This window comes from Lemur catta, chromosome 10 (assembly GCF_020740605.2).
Source record: "Lemur catta isolate mLemCat1 chromosome 10, mLemCat1.pri, whole genome shotgun sequence".
Taxonomy (NCBI): domain Eukaryota; kingdom Metazoa; phylum Chordata; class Mammalia; order Primates; family Lemuridae; genus Lemur; species Lemur catta.
Window position 1 is genome coordinate 42325454 of NC_059137.1, and position 20519 is coordinate 42345972.

Below are 20519 nucleotides of genomic sequence, written 5' to 3' on the forward strand. Positions count from 1 at the left end.
TTCAAGTCACAGTAACTTGCCTTCTGTCACTCCGGAAACCTCTTTCTACTGAAGTACAGTCATGTGTCACTTAACAATGGTGATACTTTCTGAGAAATGTATTGTTAGGCTATTACCTCGTTGCGCGAACGTTATCAAGTGGATGGACACAAAGCTAGGTGGCACAGCCCACTACACACCCAGGCTGTATGGTACAGCCCATTGCTCCCAGGCTCCAAACCTGCACAGCATGTGGCTGTACTGAATACTGTAGGCAACTATAGCACAGTGGTAAGTATCTGTGTATCTAAACATACCTAAACATAGAAAAGGTACAGTAAAAGTATGGTATAAAAGATAAAAAATGGTATACTTGTGTTGGGCACCTACCCTGAATGGATCTTGCAGAACTGGACGTTGCTCTGGGTGAGTCAGTGAGTGGTGAGTGAATGTGAAGGCCTAGAACATTACTGTATACTACTGTAGACTTTATAAACACTGTATACCTAGGCTACACTAAATTTATAAATTTTTTAAAGTTTTTGACTCTTTTGTAATAACACTTAGCTTTAAACATGAATACATTGTACAGCTGTACCAAAATAATTTTTCTTTATATACTTATTCTATAAGCTTTTTTCTGTTTTTAAAAGGTTTTTTTTTTTTTTTTTCACTTTTTAAACTTTTTTGTTCAGTACTAAGACACAAGCACACACATTAGCCTAGGCCCACACAGGGTCAGGGTCATCAATATCACTGTCTTCTACCTTTACACCTTTTCCCACCAGAAGATATTCGGAGGCAGTAACACACATGGAGTGTAACAATGCCTCCTTCTGGAAAACCTCCTAAAGTACCTGCCTGAGGCTGTTTTACAGTTAACTTTTTTTTTTAATAAATAGAAGGAGTACTCTAAAATAATGACAACATATAACAAATAAAGTGTATTATCTTTATCAAGTATTATGCACTGCACATAATTGTGCTAGACTTTTTTATGATTGGCAGTGCAGTAGGTTTGTTTACACCAGCATCACTACAAACATGTGAGTAATACGCTGTGCTAAGATGTTATGATGGCTGAGATTCCTAGGTGATAGGAATTGTTCAGCTCCATTGCATATTTGGCACATCCAAAACATTGTTACGCTGTAGCATCCTGCAACCCTTGTGTACTTCTGATACAGAGAAGAAACAATAATACTATTCACTAACAATTCATGCTTAGATCCCTAAAAACATTGTGCTAAGCATAAATCTTAAAAACATTGTGCTAAGCAAAAAAACCACACACAAAAAATACATACTGTTTGATTCCATTTATATAAAATTCTAAAACACTCTAAATTAATCGGTAGTGTCAGATCAGTAGTTGCTTGGCTGGGGCCAAAGGTCCGGTGAGGGGATTGACTGCAAAAGGTCTGGAAATATTCAGAGATGACAGAAATATTTTTATCTTAATTGTAGTGGTAGTTACATCAGAGCATTATGTCAAAATTCATCAAACTGTGCATGTAAGTAGAAGTATTTTATTAAAAATAAATATATTTTATGTAAATATAAAATACATAAATATATTTCAACAAATTTTATTTTAAAAGTATTTTTGGTAAATACATCCAACATATTTTAAAAATAACTTCAGTATTCACAAGAACAATGTTTTGACAGGTCTTTCCTTTTGTCTCCCTTGCTGCCTGGGTGGTTAACAAGACAAACTGAAAGGAAAAGTAGCAATTCATCTCTAACAGCCAATTAGACTATCTGCGTTTTCAGTTGGTTATAATAACAAAAATAATTCATGTCACAGAGAAAGACCTGAGGAACCCACTGCCAGGGAAATTTTCTATGTCATTCAATGTCAATCTCTTGTGTGTATATGTATTTTAGAGCTAATGTAAACAGACATAGATGGCAGGCTCCACAGCGGCTGGATGGGCTTCTTCAGGGGGTGCGTAAACTGTTTTGAGGGATCAGCAGACACTGATCAGCCCTCTGTCCAGCCCTAACGGATGCCATGAATGAGGATTGTCTCCCCAGCTTGTGTCCTAAGTCCTCACCCATTCCAGCTGTTCCAGGTGTGTAAGCAGTGTTTGCAGGTGAGGCTATCCCTCCCCTCTGCAATCGATTATCAATGGCTGTAAACCATTCTGCTGCACATCACCTGGGGAGGTTTCAGAGTGTGTATCAATTCTCAGGACCCATCTCAGACCCATTAAATCAGAATCTCCAAGGGCAGGGCCCAGGCAAAGTAAAGCTCTCCAGATGCTTCTCATGTGGCACCAGTGAGATTGAGCCTGGTGATTCTCAAACGTTTTCCTGCACAAGAGCATCTGGTGCACTCGTGAAGGACATAGGTGCCCGGGCTTTACCACAGGAAATTCTGGGTCAGTACGTCTGGGATGGGGCTCTTGAATCCGCATTGTTAATAAGCTTCCAGGTAATTCTGATGCAGGTGGTTCAGGAATCACACTTTGAAACTAATGCCAGCTATTCCTACATTTCTGAGTGGGATTGGAGTTCAACAAGATGCCTGGGCCCGAGAGTGGGGCCCAGGGTTTTTTAGGTGGCATCTAGTCTCACTTTTGTTTCCCTAAGCTCAGGCTTACTTCTGCCTCCCCTAACCCATCCCCCAGAATTAACCCTGTACCCAGCACTCTGTCTAGACCATATGGTGTTTTTTTCACACCCTGCTGGCAGCAATCACCACCGTATCCTAGAAGCCCATCCCCCAAGATTGCCCCTCTTCATCTTGGCTCCTCACCTGTGGGAACCTTAGTACAGCCACGGCACTGTGGACCAGGCACGTGGCTAGGTGCTGGGGGTACAGTGACAAGCCAAGCTGGGACCTCAGCATGCGCCTCCTTATCCATGCAGACATATGAACGGTCTTAACTTTCCCACTGGTAAAATGAGTGGACATAGCCAAGGTCGGTGTTTCCAAAGCGTGGTCCTGTGCACACAGGTTCTGTATTGTGCTGAGTGAAGCCAGAGCCCAGTTCTGGGACCTCACCTCCTCTTCAGCCCTAGCTGCCACCTCTCGGTAATGGTGTCTGTGTAAGATTACATTAGAAGAAATGGTTTCTGTGCTAAAATAAGTTTTAAATCCATTGGATTAGAAAGGTTTAGATTCCTTCCCGTTCTGGCGTATGGTGGATCTAGAATGGCATAGATTGTGCCTTTCCTTTCACTTCATTTATTTCTAACAGTATAATTTTAAAATAGATTTATAGAAGAGATTTGTTACTATGTCTTAAAATATTTTAGCCTAGAAGAAATTTAAATGGCCTATAATAACTGTATTTTGTTTTCATTTGCTTTGTTGAGCTTCTGAGGATATAATAGGGAAAACTTTTGAGTGAAGCCATGAGCCAGGTGCTATAGGAAATATGTTTATGTATTACCTCATTTAATCTGCACACCATTCTGTGAGATATATACTACTGTTATCTCCATTTTAGAGAGGAAGAAAATCAGACAAGGAGGTGAAGTAATGTCCAATGTCACACAGCTCTGTGAAGCCAGGAGTTGAACACATGTAGTCTGACTCCAGAACTCAGATGCAGCCTGTTTTAATCCATGGGAGCTGCTATAACAAAATACCTTAGACTGGGTAATTTATAAACAACAGAAATTTATTTCTCACAGTTCTGAAGGCTAGGAAGTCCAAGATCAAGGCTCCAGCGTATTTGGTATCTGGTGAGGACTTGCTCAAAGAAGATGCCTTCTTGCTGTGTCCTCAGGTGGTGGAAGGGCAAGGGAGCTTTCTCAAGTCTCTTGTAAGGGCACTAATCCCATTCATGAGGGTGAACACTTTGTGACTTCGTCAGTTCCCAAAAGGCCCCACCTCTTACTGCTATTACATTGGGTATTAAGTTCCAACATATGAATTTGGGTGACAGCAACATTCAGATCATAGCATGGTCTCTGCTGAGGAAAGTCATGTGGGGTAGATTTTTGCTCAGGGACATACTTACTCAAATGGATTCTGATGATCTACAGCAGCTAGATGATTTCCAAGGGCCTCCGGCCCCGGGAGCCCCAGTTCTATCCCTCTCTCAGCAGTGCCTGGCTGTCAAGTCACTTCAGCTACCCAAACCCATGAAATATATGTCATGCACATTATTGAGGGACTCAAACAAGACAACAACTTGTAAAGAGCCAATGCTAAGTGTTCGGGGGTGACTTCAAGGATACGACGCCTGCCCTCAAAGAGTTTAATATCTATAGATCAGAAGACCCAAGCCTAAAACCTCCAAAGGCCAGGCAGGTAACAAACATGAGTTAGCAGGCAGGTAGTGAGAAATAGGAAGCTGTGGGAGCAACCTCCATGCACCTCCAGCTAACAGTTTCAGTATGGACTTAGAGGTCCAGTTTCCAAATCAAAAGAAGCTGGAACTCCAGCGGTTTTAGGTGAACACTCCAGTATGTTAAATGGTGGCAACTAGTTAGAGCAGTTCTTACATTTTATTATTTAATTTTATTTTATTTTTAAATCTAGAGACCTAACAAACCCTTTCTGGGAGTGCGATTTGCTTAGGGGCCATCCATTTGCACTCATAGAGAGCCTGTTGTGGGCAGAAGTTCTGGCCCATTACAACCTGGCAACACATCCACAATGTCCACATTTACAGGGTTATTTTTAGAGGTTTCCCTTGTCATGAAAGCCCAAACCTTCCAAGCATATGAAGCGAAGTGTTTGTGTGTGTGTTGGGGGAAGGGATCTATAGAATTTGGATGAAGAAGGCAAGACAATGGTTATTTGATTGAGTTGGTGTCAGCTCCACACCATGCTGCTGTGTACTGGGTCACCACTGCTGGTCTGCAGTAGCTGCATTGCTGCAGGCACCGAGAGACACAGCATGGCTGTTCCTTTGTCACTGGCTTCACTTGACATGACCAGTGTCATCACCAGTTGGCATTTCCATTGTTGACCCCGTCACAGCGAGGCCTGGGCTAAGCAGCTGTTGTTATCCTGTGTGCTTACTGCAAGCAGTAGAGCCTTCAGAAACCCCCACCATGCACCACCTCTGCCCTGGGAACCGGTGGGAAGTATCAGAGTACTCACAGCACATACCAAAGGGATTTTATCTTATTAATCTTTGAAAAACATTGGCAAATAGACAGGAATCAAATAAGACGTTAGACCACATCCATATCCAGCTTTAATTTTATGGCCTAATGATTGAAGAGGAAGAGTTTTCATTAAGATTGGCACTCCTGCCCATATCTAAATTCCATTTTTAATTTAAGGTTTCTATTGTGGTTTTCTCTTTCTTTGGAACTCACTCTTTCCCCCATGGCTACAACAGCCTTTGTACATACATCGCAGAGGAATCTTAATAGGTGCTCAGTAGGTGTGGTTTTTTTCCCTTTGGTGTAACATGTTGGGGTTATAAGAGGTTCTCACACATAGTTACTCTATTTTGGTTTCTGTTGCTGCTATGAGGGTACTTGGCATTTTGCGTTAATAGAGATTATTCTCATTAGAAGAATTCTTGTAAACATTTTTATTTCTAATACTGACCTCAATAACAGAGGGAAGTGAATTAGGCATGGATGTTTTCTTCAAAATACATGTACAAATGCAAGGGACATACATGAGCATGCACTAATGCTCATTTCTTCCCAGTAAAGCTTCAAATCTTCTAAAATTCCTCTGAGGACTTTTTTTCATTTCACTAATGAACTTATAAAAAAATTTTCCTTAAAGCTTTTGAAATTGTTTTTTCCAAAATTTATAGCAATGGGGTTTCTTTTTTCTTTAAAATTTTTTTTTATCATGGCAAAATACATATAAGAGAAAATTTACTGTCCTAGCTATTTTGAAGTGTACAGTTCAGTGGTACTAAGTACACTCACATTGTCCTGCAACCATCAGCACCACCCATCTTCAGACTCCTCTTCTTGATACCTATGGCTCTTATTTTTGTTTTTGTTGTTGTTTTTTCACATATATGTCAGGTCTTTAGAATGTGCAATTGAAGCCAGAAAAGGGAACAAAAAGTTTGTAAAGAAAAAGGATATCTTTTTTTATTTCTCTGGAACTGAACCAGTGCCATTGCCAACCTCCAATGCATGGGACAATTTCTTTCTTATATTGAGAGCAAAACAGTGGAACAACAGTAGCATGTAATGCCCTCTATTGGCTAAAAAGTCTATAAAATTCTGGCTTCATAATAAAATATCAGAAGAACAGGTAAAGAAGGAGCCCTAACAAGTAAAAATTGCCTTAGCCCTAGAAAGCACATTTCCTCTATGTAAAATTCACATTGTTTTCATGGTACATTCACTGGGAGTCTGAGAATAAGGAAAGAAAAGGACTTGCCTTCTCCCAGACTCTGAAAGCCAAAGAGCTATAGTTCTAAGGGACTACAGGCGTGTAGAGTTTGCTGCACTCTTGTTTTAGAAGTGTTTTCTTACTGATGTAACATCACTGTTCTCCCAAGATAGGAGAAATGTTGGGTTATTTATTGCCAGGTCAATTTTGGAAATGCGGCTTGGGGATGCATTTATATAACCACATGGGCTTTAAAACTGTGGAGTCACACTGTTTGTGGTATTGGCATGGTGCACAGCAAGGTCAGCAGACTTTTCTGAAAAGGTCCTGATGCAAAATGTTCTGGCTTGGGGGCCACACGCTCTCTGTCACGGTCACTCAGCTCTGCCCTTGAAGTGTGTGAGCAGCCGTGGACATCCATCAACAAGGGGGTGTGGCTTGTTCTCATAAAACTTCTTTTACGGACATTGAAATATGGATTTTATATAGTGATCACGTGCCATGAAATAGTATTCTTCTTTTGATTTTTTCCAGCTATTTAAAAATGTATAAACCATTCTTAGCTTATGCGCCATGCACAAACAGGTGTGGACTGGATTTGGCCCTTGGGCTGTAGTTTTCTGGTCTCTGATTGTAGAGGAAAAACAGGATTCTGAGGCCTGTTGATAAGATCCAAAGGACAGAGCTTGGTTCACATTCTTAATCTTCCACGTATCAACTGTGTAACCTTGGGGCAAGTCCCTAATCTCTCCGAGTTTGAGTTTCTCTGTAGGGGAAGCCTGATGGGCCACCCCAGAGGCCTCAGGGTCAGGGACCAAGTAGGGCACAAAGGGGTGATCAGCCCCAAGGCTCTGAGGAGACTAAACTCTCTGTGGGAGCTTGAGAACACCTTTCCATTGGTGGTCGTCAAACCTCTAGCAAGAGATCTTATTTTATTAAAATGAAAATTTCAGTTTGTTTCATGTCTATTTACTCCATCAAAGTAATACTTCATTCCTACCAAAGGAGTGAGACTGCTAAGAAACTACAAACTTCCTAAATCGCAGGCTCACTGGGGAAGAACATTCTCCATATGTTTTCATCGGACACACAATAGAGGTCTTATTAAGGGATGGCAGGCTCTGTCCTGTGAATTCAGCTAGGCTGAACTGCTTCTATGGAATTCTTTGTTTTCCCAGGGGAGGTAAATGCTTCCTCCAGGGACTCGCGCCCTGAAAGTTCAGAATACCTGCAAAAGGACAAATCATGTCTGTTCAGAGTTTCTTGAATGTCATTAAGAGCTGGACCCGTTAAGCTTCTCTCAGAATAAATGAAACTCTGGTGCCTGTAACCTAACCTGGAGTAGAACTTTCACCAGCCAGTGCCTTCCCTCCAACTCCTGATGGAAAGGCCAGATGACAGAAGCAAGTGGAAGAATTCCTTCCCCTGCCCTCCTACTTCAGCCTTCATAGAGCTGGGTAACCCCACAGGTGGACGCTGGGCCACGTTGAAATCTGTGTCACCCCTCAAAGGGAGTGGGTACATGCAGTCATCCTTTGCTCGTCCCAAAACAAGGAACATCGGGAGCATCTCCCAGAAACCAATCCAGCTGTGCTGACCACTGCAGGGTGTGGGGGAGGGAGGGAGGCCCCTGACAGCTGTGCAGGCCTGGGGGGGGGAAGCTGTGGAGGAGGTGGGAGCAGGAGCTGGAAGTCAGAGAGTGCAGTGTCACTTTGAGCAGAAATCACAAGTGCCTGTGATCACAGGCAGTATCACTTTGAGCAGAAATCAGGTTTGATCCCCTGCACTGTCACAGTCAGGGCATAACAGTGCACTGGCAAGATGGATTAGGGTGGGAGGGCGTCGTAGGTGGATCTGCAGAGCAAGCCATGATGCTAAACAGCACGGAGCTGCAGAAATAGGGGGCCTGCAGGGATCTGGAGAGGGGACCTGGAGAAATACAGTGATCATGATGAACAGTTTTGATTCGTGCTCTTGCTTTCGTGATGCATAGTGAGGCTGCCTGCCATGTGTTCGTAACCCATCTCCTGTGGTTAAGTGAGAGAACTTCAGAAATGTGCAGCTCTGCCTTTATAAGAACCAATGTAAATCAGGAGGCTAGATATGTTTACATAAAGTGACTTATTTTTAATGTTTATAGGGTTTAGAAAAAGAATAGCAGTTTGATTCTTGTATCAGTATGAATAAATAGTCTCTGTGGGTGGCAGGCATGTGTGTTTATCCGTACATACGTACAGATGTACTTGGGAGCCTGCATATATGTGCACACGTTCACACACACACCCCTTCACCATGTCAGGAGTGTAGAATTCTATTTAGGAACAGAATTAATCAAATAATTGTTGTTCTTTTTGGTTTAGGGAGGTCTGGCCAGCCATGTTTCTATTTTTATTTCATTTGGCTTATTTACCACCCACATTCCTGAAAGAAAGCAGAAAGAACATTTCTAATTCCTGTGTGTTGTTTGGATCCCATGTATACTTAGAGTTGGGAAAACTTTAGAAAAAATTTTTGTAGTCTGGCTGCCCTGCCTCCCTTATGAGAATTCAGACTTTGAGATGCTATCAAGGAAAGACAGCAGGCCTGGCTGGGGGCCTCCCGCTCACGCCTCCCTGCCTTTGAGGCCAGTGCTGGCTGCTATATGGCCAGGGACTCTAAGAGACTCAACTGAAAGCATGTGCAGATATGAGCAAAGATAGTCAACACCGTGCCTTGGGATATAGCTGAGGACGGGTTTTCAAGTTTCAACCTCGGCCACCCTAATTACTAGTTATGCGACCATGGCCAAGGTGCTTAACCTCGGTTCCTACTCTGTAAAATGAGGATGATACCACCTACCACATAAGATTGTTGTAGGGACTGAATGAAATAATGAGCGTAAAGCATTGAGCATGGTGCCTGACACAGGAAAAGTGCAGGAAACGACAGATACTCTATTAGGAACACAAGACACTTTTGTCGATTAATTATGACTCTTTTTATCACTGCCCCGTCTTGGTCACTGTGTCTTTTGTGACCTGGTACCGCTACATTCATTCATTCAATCATTCATTCTGTTATTTATACTTACAAAGCCAAGTTCCAAAAATAATTTAAGGTGCTGGTGTCAGTTGCCTACTGGAATTCTTTCTCCTAGTTCCTATTGTACAGATACAACAACATTAACAAAATAGTTTTTAAAAAAATGTTTGGGCCTCATGCCTAATCCTTGCCTAAGGAGTCTGCTCTTTCCTCCCTGGTCAGTTTGCCTCCTCCAACAGAAGCTTCCAGCCAAGAAGCCCCACCCGCCTGACCTCTGGGCTGCGAGGGGCCAGTTGCTCCTGGCTTCTAAGGCCCTGGGGGCAAGAGCCAAGCACGGAGCCCAGGGTGAGGGTGCACAGAGATCCCTACAGCACTGTCCCCGCAGGGTCACAGAAGCCAGCTGGGCCCAGTGCAGGGAAACAGCCCGAGTCGCCCTGGACTCACCCCACCCTGCGCTGTGGAAGGAACTGGGGGCTTCTTAGCGGGGCGGCCCCGGGAGGCCCCACTGCGGGGTTACCTGCCCATCGACCGGGGTTGGGGGGGCTTCCCCTGCAGTTGTCAAGGCATTTGGCAGAAGGCCAGCGTCATTTCCTCTGATACATGCAGCTATTTGGATTCCAGATAGTGAGAAGAGAAACCCCAGAGGAAGTGGGGAGCCAGCCCGGTTTGGACAGCTGTGCTCCTTCCACACGGTGGCCTCCCTGTGCCTGAGGCCGGCGACAGCTGTCCTGCCTCTGTTTCCACCACAAGGGTTCCAGCTTTCCCAAAGGGAACTGGCTGGAGAGTTGTTTAGGATGTTTTGTATTTGCTTGTTTGTTTTTCTTTACTTTTCTTTTTTTTTTTTCCCCTCTTCTTTATTTTTCTGGGGATTTCCCTGCAACAAGCAGCCTGATGTTTTTCCTGAGTCTCCCTTGAAGTGAGACGCTCTCCTTCCAAGCAGAACTGCGCAGAGGGAAAGCGAGCGGTGGGCCACTTCTCAGCAGCCGGCTCTGGGGCCCTGCTAGGATCCTCTCTCTCTTCGCACACCTGGAATCCTGTCCCCTTTCTGGGACTTGCTCTGTCTCCCATCTAGGTGGCTTGTAAGCTTCACCGACACCTAAGCAGGGTGGAAAAGGGTAACCTGGAGTATCCCGGGCAGACAAAGGGAGTGGGGCTCTCCGTGCAGAAGGAATAAGCACACAAAGATATGGAAACGTACAGAAGCAAGATGTGGGCAAGGCTGCGGAGGTGGCAGGGAGGCAGACCCTGAAATCCTTGCAGGCTGCATGAAGTTGCAGGGACTTGTTCTGGTAGGGGATGGAGATGCGTGGAATCGGTTTTATGCCTCTGTGGGTCTTCCGCAGCAGCTCTCCAGCCAGGGCTAGTGATGACAGCAGGGATTAGAGGGAGCCCTGCTTCTGGACTTTGGTTACACAGTGGAATCACGTGGCCACTACCTCCAGGACCACGAACCAGTCTGGTATCACAGGGAATTCTGAGTCCTTCAAGCTGGATGATTCAGAGAGAACAGTTGATTTAGATTTTGGTATCAAATGCCTTAGCACAATACCACTGCCTCTTTTGATTCTACAACCCCTAAAACCACACCAACCCTTTCTTGGGATTCTTTTGGCATCAGTGTCACCATGCTTCTCATAATGCCTTCTTGACTCCAGAATAAACCTCACTGAATCTCGTCCCTGTCTACAGTCAGAGGTTCTTCCAAGGTGGCCTGCAAGGTGTAGCTGAGTGCCACAGCATCCCTTGCTGATACCAGCTGAGATTTTCCTTGGTTGTCATCCTGGTCACTCCTCCAGGAAAACTGCTGGGTCTAAAGGGACTTGCTTTTGCGATAAGTGGATTAGATCTCAAGATAAGGAAATAGCAAAATGTCTCTGTGACATTGAGTATAGAAACATGGCCTGTGAGAAACGAGTGTTGGCAGGAGCTGAGGAGCCTTGGGGAGGTGGTTGGGGGATGAAACCTCGGCATAGCCCTCCCGGCACAGCTGCTTGGAGTGAAGGAGGGACGGGGGGGACCCGGGAGAGAAATGGTCAACATCTTCAATCCACACGCTTTTGGGAGAGGGGAAAAAAATACCTCATAACAAAGAAACAAATGGACAATATGGATACAATCTGGAGATTTTTAAGTCTCTAAATGGAATTCGTGACATGAAAGGAACCGCATAGAAAGCCCATCTTTCTGACCTTCCCTCCACCCCCAGAGGGCCTAACCTTGCTGTGGGGAATGGAATCCTTCCCAGTTGCAGGGTTTTGGTGTCCCCCACCCCGCCCCCACCCCTGCCCGCACTCCTGCTGCAGCTCACACCCCTCTGCCGGGGGCCACGCTCCTGCATGGGGGGCACCGGGGCTGCAGCTGTGCTGCTGATGCTGGGCAAGGAAGAACTTCATGCAAAGGGTAGAACCTGGATGGCTGTTTCTGGTGGATTCGCCGTTTTTCTCTCGCGTTTTTTCAGCAATGTCACATTTGACGTTACTTTTGAAATGTGCTGCGGATGCTCCATTTTTGGAGAAAGGGCTCTGGGAGTGTCTCTGCTTTCTGTGCCATTTCCATTACTTCAAGTGTGCGAGCCTGTGCACGTGCTGCGTCAGGCGAGAGGCCATCGACTTCTCTCGTCGTGCCCCGTCTGACATTATGCTGTCTACTTCTCGCTGCCTGGCTTTAAGCCGCTGGGTTTTTAATGGTGGCTGTTTCCATAAAGATCATTTTTACAAAGTTTCCAGCACTAAATGTCCTTGTCATTCTCCTTACCACACTGCTGAGCCTTCTATACCCACCTTCCTTTCATCTCTTGGTTGCCCCGGCCAGAGTGTGGTGGCCTGATCATAGCTCACTGCAGCCTCAAGCTCCTGGGCTCAAGCAATTCTCCTGTCTCAGCCTCCTGAGTAGCTGGGACTACAGGCACGTGCCACTACTCCCAGCTAACTTTTTAAGTTGTTTTCTGTAGAGACGGGGTTTTGCTATGTTGCCTGGGCTGGTCTCTGACTCCTTACCTCAAGCCATTTTCCCACCTCGGCCTCCCAAAGTCCTGGGATTATAGGCCTCAGCCATCATGCTTGGCCTCCTTAATTGTTTTATTTCTAATATTTCTTCCTCCCCTTTTCTCCTTTTTGTCTCTCAGAATTAGCAGAAAGATGGTGAAACATGGGTTTTAAAATGCTGTTGCGGTAGCCCTTCTATTCCTAATATATTTTCAAACTGTACAGAAACAAAAGCCTCACTCCTTTTGTTTTATTACTCTCCCCAGTGGAATAATGAAAACAGTATGGTTTTTTTTTTTTTTTTTTTGCTTTTTTTTTTTGTTTTTGAGTCAACTAAATCTGCATTCAAGCCCTTATTCTTATACTTACTAGCTATGTGAACTTGGGGAAACTACTTCAATTCTCTGAGCCTCTTTTTCCTCATTTGTAAATGAGAAAAAAGTAAGAGTTGTGAGGAAGAAGTACACAGAGTAAGTCCAAGCACCCCCACCCTAGTAGATTCTCGGTGCATGTCTCCCTCCACCGCTGGTCTTACTTGGGCCGATAGGCCTAATTGTTGTTCTTCTGCATTGGACTTTAGTCTAATTAACACATATTTTTAAGCATCTAGTATATACCAGGTCTTGAACACCAGGGTCCAAACAAAAACAAGATATGGTTCATCTCTTCAAGAGCAGCCCAGTGGCAGAACCAGGAATGTAATAAACTGTCACAGAATAATGTGACATGGGCATGTTCCCATGGGCACCAAGGGAATCTGGAAGAGGAGCACCTAGGACTCCTTGGGGACAGGGTGGGAGGGTAGAAAAAGGTGTCCCTGAGGAAGTGACAGCTGATCAAGAGCGTTGAAGGGCACTGGAATTGGGAGAAGGAGGTTGGGGAAGAGAAGAGCAAATGAAAGTGTGTGTATGGGAATTGCTGTGGGCTCCACAGGAGAGAAGGGGTGTTGGGTGGGATGGCCGGTGAGGCTGAGTGGTTAAAAAGAGTCCAGATCAATGAAGAACATTGTACGTGATGGTTGGGACTTAGTTTGAAAGCTATGGAGAGCCATTAAAGGAGCATAGGCTAAGGAGCATCACAACATGACAAGGATTTATACCTGCAGCACGCCAAGCCCATTCTAAGAAATCCCTGTTTACACAAACAGCCTCTTTCAAATCAACATGAAGTCAGAAAGTCCACGGGCCAGGAGTCCTAGTTCTGCTACTGATTGGTTGTGTCACCACAGGGAAGTCACTTACTCTGTGATGGTCTGAGTTGCCACATCTCTGAAATGAAAAGGTTGGACTAGGACTTAGTCACTAGGTAATACCCATGTACCCCCCAGCTTTCATGGTCATCTGTGATTCTGTGATGATGTCACTGCTTTTTGGAGCTTGTTTTGTAAATTCTAGAGTCATTAAAATCACTATGTTAGCATGATGACTGATACCTAATAAACATCAGATTTTTTTCTTTATATAGTCTACATAAAATCTAGGTACTAAAATATGTGATGGTGTCATGTAGCAAACTAAGAACCAGAGTTGGTTTCCTTGTAGCCTTGGCTGGGTAAGAAAGCATTTATGAGACCTGGAATAAGTAATTTTACTTCTCTGCACAGTTTATTCCCTGCCCTCCCCTAAGTACCAGTTATAAAAATAGGTAAACTGATAAGAGTAAGATTTGACTCTTAGTGTTCAGCAAAGTTTGTTCTATGGCTATTAGAAACTTCATGCAATGACTTACAAATATATGGAGAACATTTTCAATGTGTTAAGTTTTAGATCAGAAAAAAATTGGGTATCTATGTCAAAGATAGGCTGATTTCATTTACCCCCACAAAAACAAGGCAAGCATCATTTAAACTTCATTTCTAAAACTAAATATGATTTCAGTTTGGAGTCTCAGTCTACTTCCCTTTTTGTTGTTTTTTAAATAACTGGAGCTTGTTTTCTGAGAAAAATGACATGCATGTCAAAAATATCTAAAAATTCAGATACTATGCAAAGGACAAAATATCAGAAATAGAACATATACATACTTTCATCCTCCCAGAGATAAACTCATATATTGGACCCAAGTTTTGTTTATATTTTTTTTCCAAAATAACTGGATCAAACCCTATATAAACATACTGTTATGTGACTTGAACAAGATGTTTGTCATTATATATTAATACACAACAAAGTTGTAAAGGTCTTCTCAGACTCAGGCAAAAATTAACTGGTAAACTCCAGGGCTGGTAGAAAGTAATATGATGCAAGTGGTGCAAAGAGATAGGGGTATTCAAAAAGGAAGCTAATAATGTTTTCTGAGAGCTGAAAGTTGGATCTTGAAGAATGTCAAAATTTGCCAGGCATTGAAGAGGAGAAAGCATTTGCCAGGTAGAAGAAACCAGCCTGTGGGAGACCTGGAGAAGTCTACTTCACCTGGTGGGTGGAGATTCAGCAGGAAGTGAACAGAGGGTGGTGGGACAGCTGTGTTTTCCAGGCTGCAGAGGACGGAGTTTGTTCTGCTGACAGTGGAGAGCCAGGGACTTGACAGAATCCATCACTGCCTTATACTAAAGCAGATGGGAGTGACCACAACCGAGACCCGGCTTCACTCCCTTCTTCAGATCACATTTTTAGCCCAGCACAGTGGCCGGCAGCTGTAGTCCCAGCTACTCAGGAGGCTCAGGCAGAAGGATTGCTTGAGCCCAGGAGTTCAAGTCTAGCCCGAGTAACAACATAGGAAGACACCATCTCTTAAAAAAAAAAAAAATTAAAAACCCAAATGTTTTTTAAAAACTTCATAGACAAGCCAAGCACTGTCTTGATGAACATTTCTCAGAAAATTCTCATCACCTCTGCAGAAGCACCTTCTGGAGTTCCTCAGCAGCCTGCCTTAATGCATAGGGCATTCAATAACTCCAGCAATGGCAAATTCGTCTTCAAGAGCACCCTGGGTAGAAGTTGTTTAGGCCACTCTCCCCGTGGAGAAGGAATGTGTTTGGCTCCGCTAGATGCCTGCGGGAGGGCTCTGATGAGGAAAGCTGTGGAACCTAGTATTGGCCATTTGCTTTTTTCTTGCGGAACTAGTTGTTTCTTAGATAGCTCACTGCTGCCACCTAGTGTGAAAATGCTAGAATACAGCTTTGAGAGCTTGCAGACCTTTTGAAGGGGCGGATCCAATGGAAACGTCCTTCCTCAAGTTTCTAATCTGCTATTTCAACCATTCTTTCCCTATGTGAATTTAAGAGACAGCCTAGCAAACAGCTTTTCCCCCTGCGTTTTGAGACAATACAGCGAGATGAGGAAAGCACCAGTCCTAGCTCTTCACAGACTAACTCAATGACCTTGGATAAGTCCCAACGTCCTCTCTGAAACTGTTCCCTGCTGTTGTTGTTGTTGTTGTTTTAACTCTTCCATATTTCTAGTGTCCCTAGTCTCTCGGGGGCATAACTGTTTCAGTATGTACCCATTACACCATAATTCAGATTGGCATTAGTCTCAGTAAAGAAAAAATGTTTGGCATTTTGAAAATTCAGGAATGATCACAACCATCTATAATTAATATGTCAATATATAAGTCCTATCATCCGAATGCATATTCATTCGAAAGTCTTAGAAGCTTTAAGCCACAATCACATGGTGCAGTGGAAAGAACCGGCCTTTGCAGTTAGATAGACCTGGGTTTAAACCCTATGCCTGCCACTTTCTGCATGGCTTTGCTAAGGTGCTCTCCTTCCCTGAGCCTGTGCCCTCAACAGCACAGTGGAGATGGCAAATCTTACTGCACATGAGATAGTATCTGCAGAGCAGTGGACACTAGAACTGACAAACAGCAGACCTCTGTTTATAAAAGCGATCGTTACTGTTTAGGCTCTGCAGTTTGAGTATTTACCTTGAGCAAATTGCTCTGCTCTGAGACCAGCATTATTCTTCTGTCTAATGGGATCATAGTTCCTTCTCTTAGAGTTACACATGACATAACCACCCCAAAGCACCTGGTACCTCATAGGTACTTAACAAATGCTAGTTCATTTCTTTCTAAAAATAGTGACCCATTGCAAATAATTATAGAATTAGTTATAAAGCTAAAATTGTGTTTATGCCATGAACATACTCCCTCTCTCCCTTTCTGTCTGTTCTCTCTCTCACTCTCTCAGACACACACACACACTCTTGTTATATTCCCACCTTATTTTTCCCATCTCTGTCATCAAAAGTTAACCCAAAACACAAGCACCTTTGAAAGCTTAAAAAGAAGAAGAGAAAATTTATTTTAGGATCATCATAATTTATTTCTATTCCTCACACCAGGTGTTTGGGTCCTTATTTGAGCAGCTGTGCATTTACCTATCCCCCGCCCCCGCTGCCCCCAACTCAGCCACTCTTCCTTCTGGCTATAACCCCTCTTCTGTTCTTCAATGCTCCCCCTACTTCTTCACCTCTACTGGTCAGACTCTTTTTTTAAATTTTGGAGACCATCTGAGTGGGTATATTATCAGAGAAGTCCTCCCAAGCCTCCTCCCCCAGCAAGAAATGACTGCTGCCATATTTGTGCTTTTGACACACACCTTCCCGAAGGGAGAGATTGGGAAAGGGAATTACTGTGTATTGAGTCCATGCTACGGTGATACTTTTAACCTTCCCATTAACCTTCTCAGGTAAGTATCATCCTCTCCATTTTACAGATGGAGAGACGGAGGGGCCTGTTCATTCCCTGATTAAACAGACATTTATTGAACATCAATTGCCAGGCACTGGGATGCAGCAGTTAATCGTGAACACAGCTCCTTCCCTCTTGGATCTTACAGGATCTCAGATGGGCTGAATCCAGGAGGCAGGAATAGACTGTTCCAGCTGTGAAGAAGGGTGCTATGAAAGGGTGGAAGAGAGGGATGTGCCATGGTTTGAAGGTTAGAGAACATATCCCTTAAAAAGGGACATTTCAGCTAAGACTCAAAGGCTCAGGGAGGTCACACAGCTTGGTAGAGAGCAGCAGAAGTGGAATTGAAAGGTAGGTGAGTTAGTTCTATCAAGCCTCATGTAAATATTTGTGTTTATGTCGTTGTATTTTAGCTTGTGATCCACATCTCTTTCTCCCCAATAGGTTGTGGCTCCTTGAGAACAGCAGCCTCCTCTCCCAGGCATCTGGTACATAGTATGAGTAGTAAGCAGAAGTTAATGGCCATTTAATTTTTCAATATATGTATTTAGATGTAATTGCCTATATTTAATATTATAGGGATGCAAAAGTGCCTCAGTTCTGCCCTGTATATTGTTAGCTCTTTAACCAACACATTTGTGTGGGTTTTGAACAGAAAGCTTCTCTATGCACCTGGGCACTCCCCTGCTGAAGCTCCTTTTACTGAGATGTTTTCTATTTTACAATCGGCAGTGATCCAGGTCAGGATGCAAAAGATGTAGCAGCTGCAATCAGCTCTGCAGCAGGTAGAAGTTGGAAGCAGCTCATTCATCTAATTAAAATGAGCTTAAACTTGTCCTCCCAAAATGCTAAATGGAACAGGGCTCTTTACCAGCCTGCCACTCAGACCATCACTGGCGATGAAACAGGATCCACCACCCTGTGCCCAGCACTGTGCTAGGGTGAGTGATACAAAGATAAACGTACATGAGATGATTCAATGAGCCTTTCTTTTTCCTGACAGTTAGTAGCTCTCAGTCTAGTAGGGCCAACAGACATGCCCAGAGCCATGCACAAGCAGATGTGCAAACCAGTACATTACATGTAAGACTCAAGGTGTGCATAGGTGGAGGGAATGACGACCGCCACAGTGGGATGGAGGTAGTCCACAGTGGGAATGTGGCTGTCTCCCAGGCAGGTGAAAGTCATCTTGTCTGAGTTGGGAGCATGAATGGCAATTAGCCAACTGAAGGGGCGAGGGGCAGTATGTAGTAAGAGCAGGCCATGGGCAAGGGACTCAGCCTGTGCAGGGTCCCAGAGGAAGAGAAAGGATGGCACATTTGGGATTTGTCAGTATCCGTAAGAGCCAGGCAGGCGATGCATGTCAGTACTTTGATATATTCTTCATTTCTGCTAAGAAATGTCCTCCCTCCTGCTTTTCTTGACTTATACCCACTTAAGTTACCCTTCATTTTCCTGTCTTTGATTAAAACTCAGAAGTTGTTCTCTACTCTAAGAAAAACAGAAGTCCAAATCCAACTCTTGCATTAGTTGGTAAGAGATACTTGGCTCATGTTGGGGACACAGCTGGGAGCGGTGGGGCCTGGGGCAAACTGGAGAGCATATTCTCTTGCTGAAGAGGACAGCCATTCTTCGACTCCGTCTTCTCAGTGGATCCAGATCTTGCAGTTTTTCAGAGAAAGAAAGCAGCCTGGATTTTTGGCAAGGTAGTCAAATTTTTAAACAATGCCTTAATGTAAAACAAAAAAACCCTGCAGACCAAATGGAACACATCCTCATGCTGAGCCTTATTCATGGGCCATGCTTGCAAAATGTTTTGTTTAAAGACTCCAGAGGTTCCAGGAATATTTTCAGACTCCTTCATCAAATTGTTGCTCTGCTTGTGGTTTCTTCTAACCATCCTTCTCCCCTTGCTTTCCAGAAAGAGATGACGAGCAGGATGTGTCACTGATGCTCCATCTCGCCCTTTGGAAGAAAGGAAAGCTGTTTCCTCCTGGAGCCCCGTGTGGGCAGGGGGCAGACCTCCCTGGCTGAAGTGGCGCAGCAGGGTGGAGGCAAGCTGTCACTCCTGAGGGACGCTCCCCACTCACTTCGTGTGCTCTTAACCCTCTGAGTGCTGCTCGCCCAGACCTGTGGACCAGGCAGACCACACCGTGAAAGAAGGACCAGCCCCTTGACGCCTCTGGCTGGGGAACCGCCAGGAAGAAGCCTCTGCACTTCCATACACGTCACAGTTCTGCCCGTGACCTGCCGCCTAAGCTTTACTGGAATTCAGGTTTTGAGACTGAGATGCCTACTTGTACTTTTCCACTTATCTGTCCTGTCAGCTGGCCGACTTTTCTGTAATTGGTTTTCTAAGTACCAAGTGAATTTTGGAACTCTGGACGCCCAGCAAGTTTTTCCGCAACAAGCCTTCTTTTCAGGTCTCTGAAGGCTCCCGCTCTGATCCTGTGCGTTAACACCGTGCAGGGCTGTGGAGCGCTGAGAGACCCAAAGTGCCCCCGTAACGCCCCCAGCAGCGTCCATACAATTTCCCCAAGAAGCAGTTTTATCAGGGACCCCTCCATGAGGTGGCTTGTCTCTGCCCCAAACAGGGTCTTCGTGTTCTAACTACAGGGAAGAGACTGGTCACTAGCATAAAGCTAACAAGTCACCAGTTCACCTGATAAGAATGTATTTTTTATAATCACCATCATTCCTTGTCTCTTCAGTTGAAGATCCTCTTTCCTCTTTCCCAAAGAGAGAAATAAAAGGAAGTCATAAATGACTAAGAATGATCAGCAGGAACCCTGAGCCAGATGAGTGCAGTGTTTGTTCTTTATGAAAGGTCGGGGAGTCGTGGCTGTCTCTACATGATACTAACATTTCAGTGAAAAAATTAAAGTGCATTTGGTTATTTGCTGCATGCAGATTTAACACCCGGCCCATTGACTTGTAACCTTCCCAACTGGCCCCTCTGAGCCTCTAAACCCAGCAGATGTTTTCTTCCTCCTCCACACTCCCCCACCTCTGTCTTGTATTATGGCACAGAATTAATTTCTGCCCCTGTGATTGTGCCACGGTTGCCAAGGTAACAGTGGAGCTGGAGCTAACTTCCTTCTTCAATCCTTTCCGATGTATCTATTCCAGAACACAGTCAGGATAAAGCATTCTGTACCACATCCTGCCTTTTGAAACCTAAATGAGTTTTAGTTGATGAAATGTTGCCTTCTCTGATTCATTCACAAAACTGTGGTGGTTCTTACAGCCTGTGACTAGGGGGTCATAACACTTCCAGTGATCATTTGAATTTAGTAAAATCTCAGTTGGTGGAGGGAAGTAGCTAAGAATGTATTAGTGCATTTTAATGTAATAACAATTAAAGATTAACTGAACAACTCTGATTTTGTTTTATTATACTTGATGTGTTAAAGCCATTTGTTGCTGTCACAAAAGCCTAGAATCATGAAATCTTTGTCCAAACTAAGAAAGCACTGACTGTGTGTGTATGATGGCATTCTACGTCGACCTAGCCAAGCAGGCGATCCTTGCTTCGTATCTCGTAAAGGTTGTCTCATGGATTCCAAATGCTGCTACCTCTCCATGTGGTTGTGCTCTGGTCACCAATAAACATTTTTTTT

The 20519-nt window shown here is 44.2% G+C and overlaps 1 protein-coding gene across 2 annotated transcripts in view; it reads left to right on the forward strand.

Moving 5' to 3' along the window:
• The window catches only part of MOB3B (MOB kinase activator 3B), a 178052-nt gene extending 157770 nt beyond the window's left edge, over positions 1 to 20282 (forward strand). For both annotated transcript variants that reach the window (XM_045562392.1, XM_045562391.1), the window contains one exon: positions 18821 to 20282. In XM_045562392.1, coding sequence (XP_045418348.1) covers positions 18821 to 18850 — 30 coding nt within the window. In that variant the 3' untranslated portion in view covers positions 18851 to 20282. The remainder of the gene's footprint in view (positions 1 to 18820) is intronic.
• The last annotated feature ends 237 nt before the right edge of the window (positions 20283 to 20519 follow it).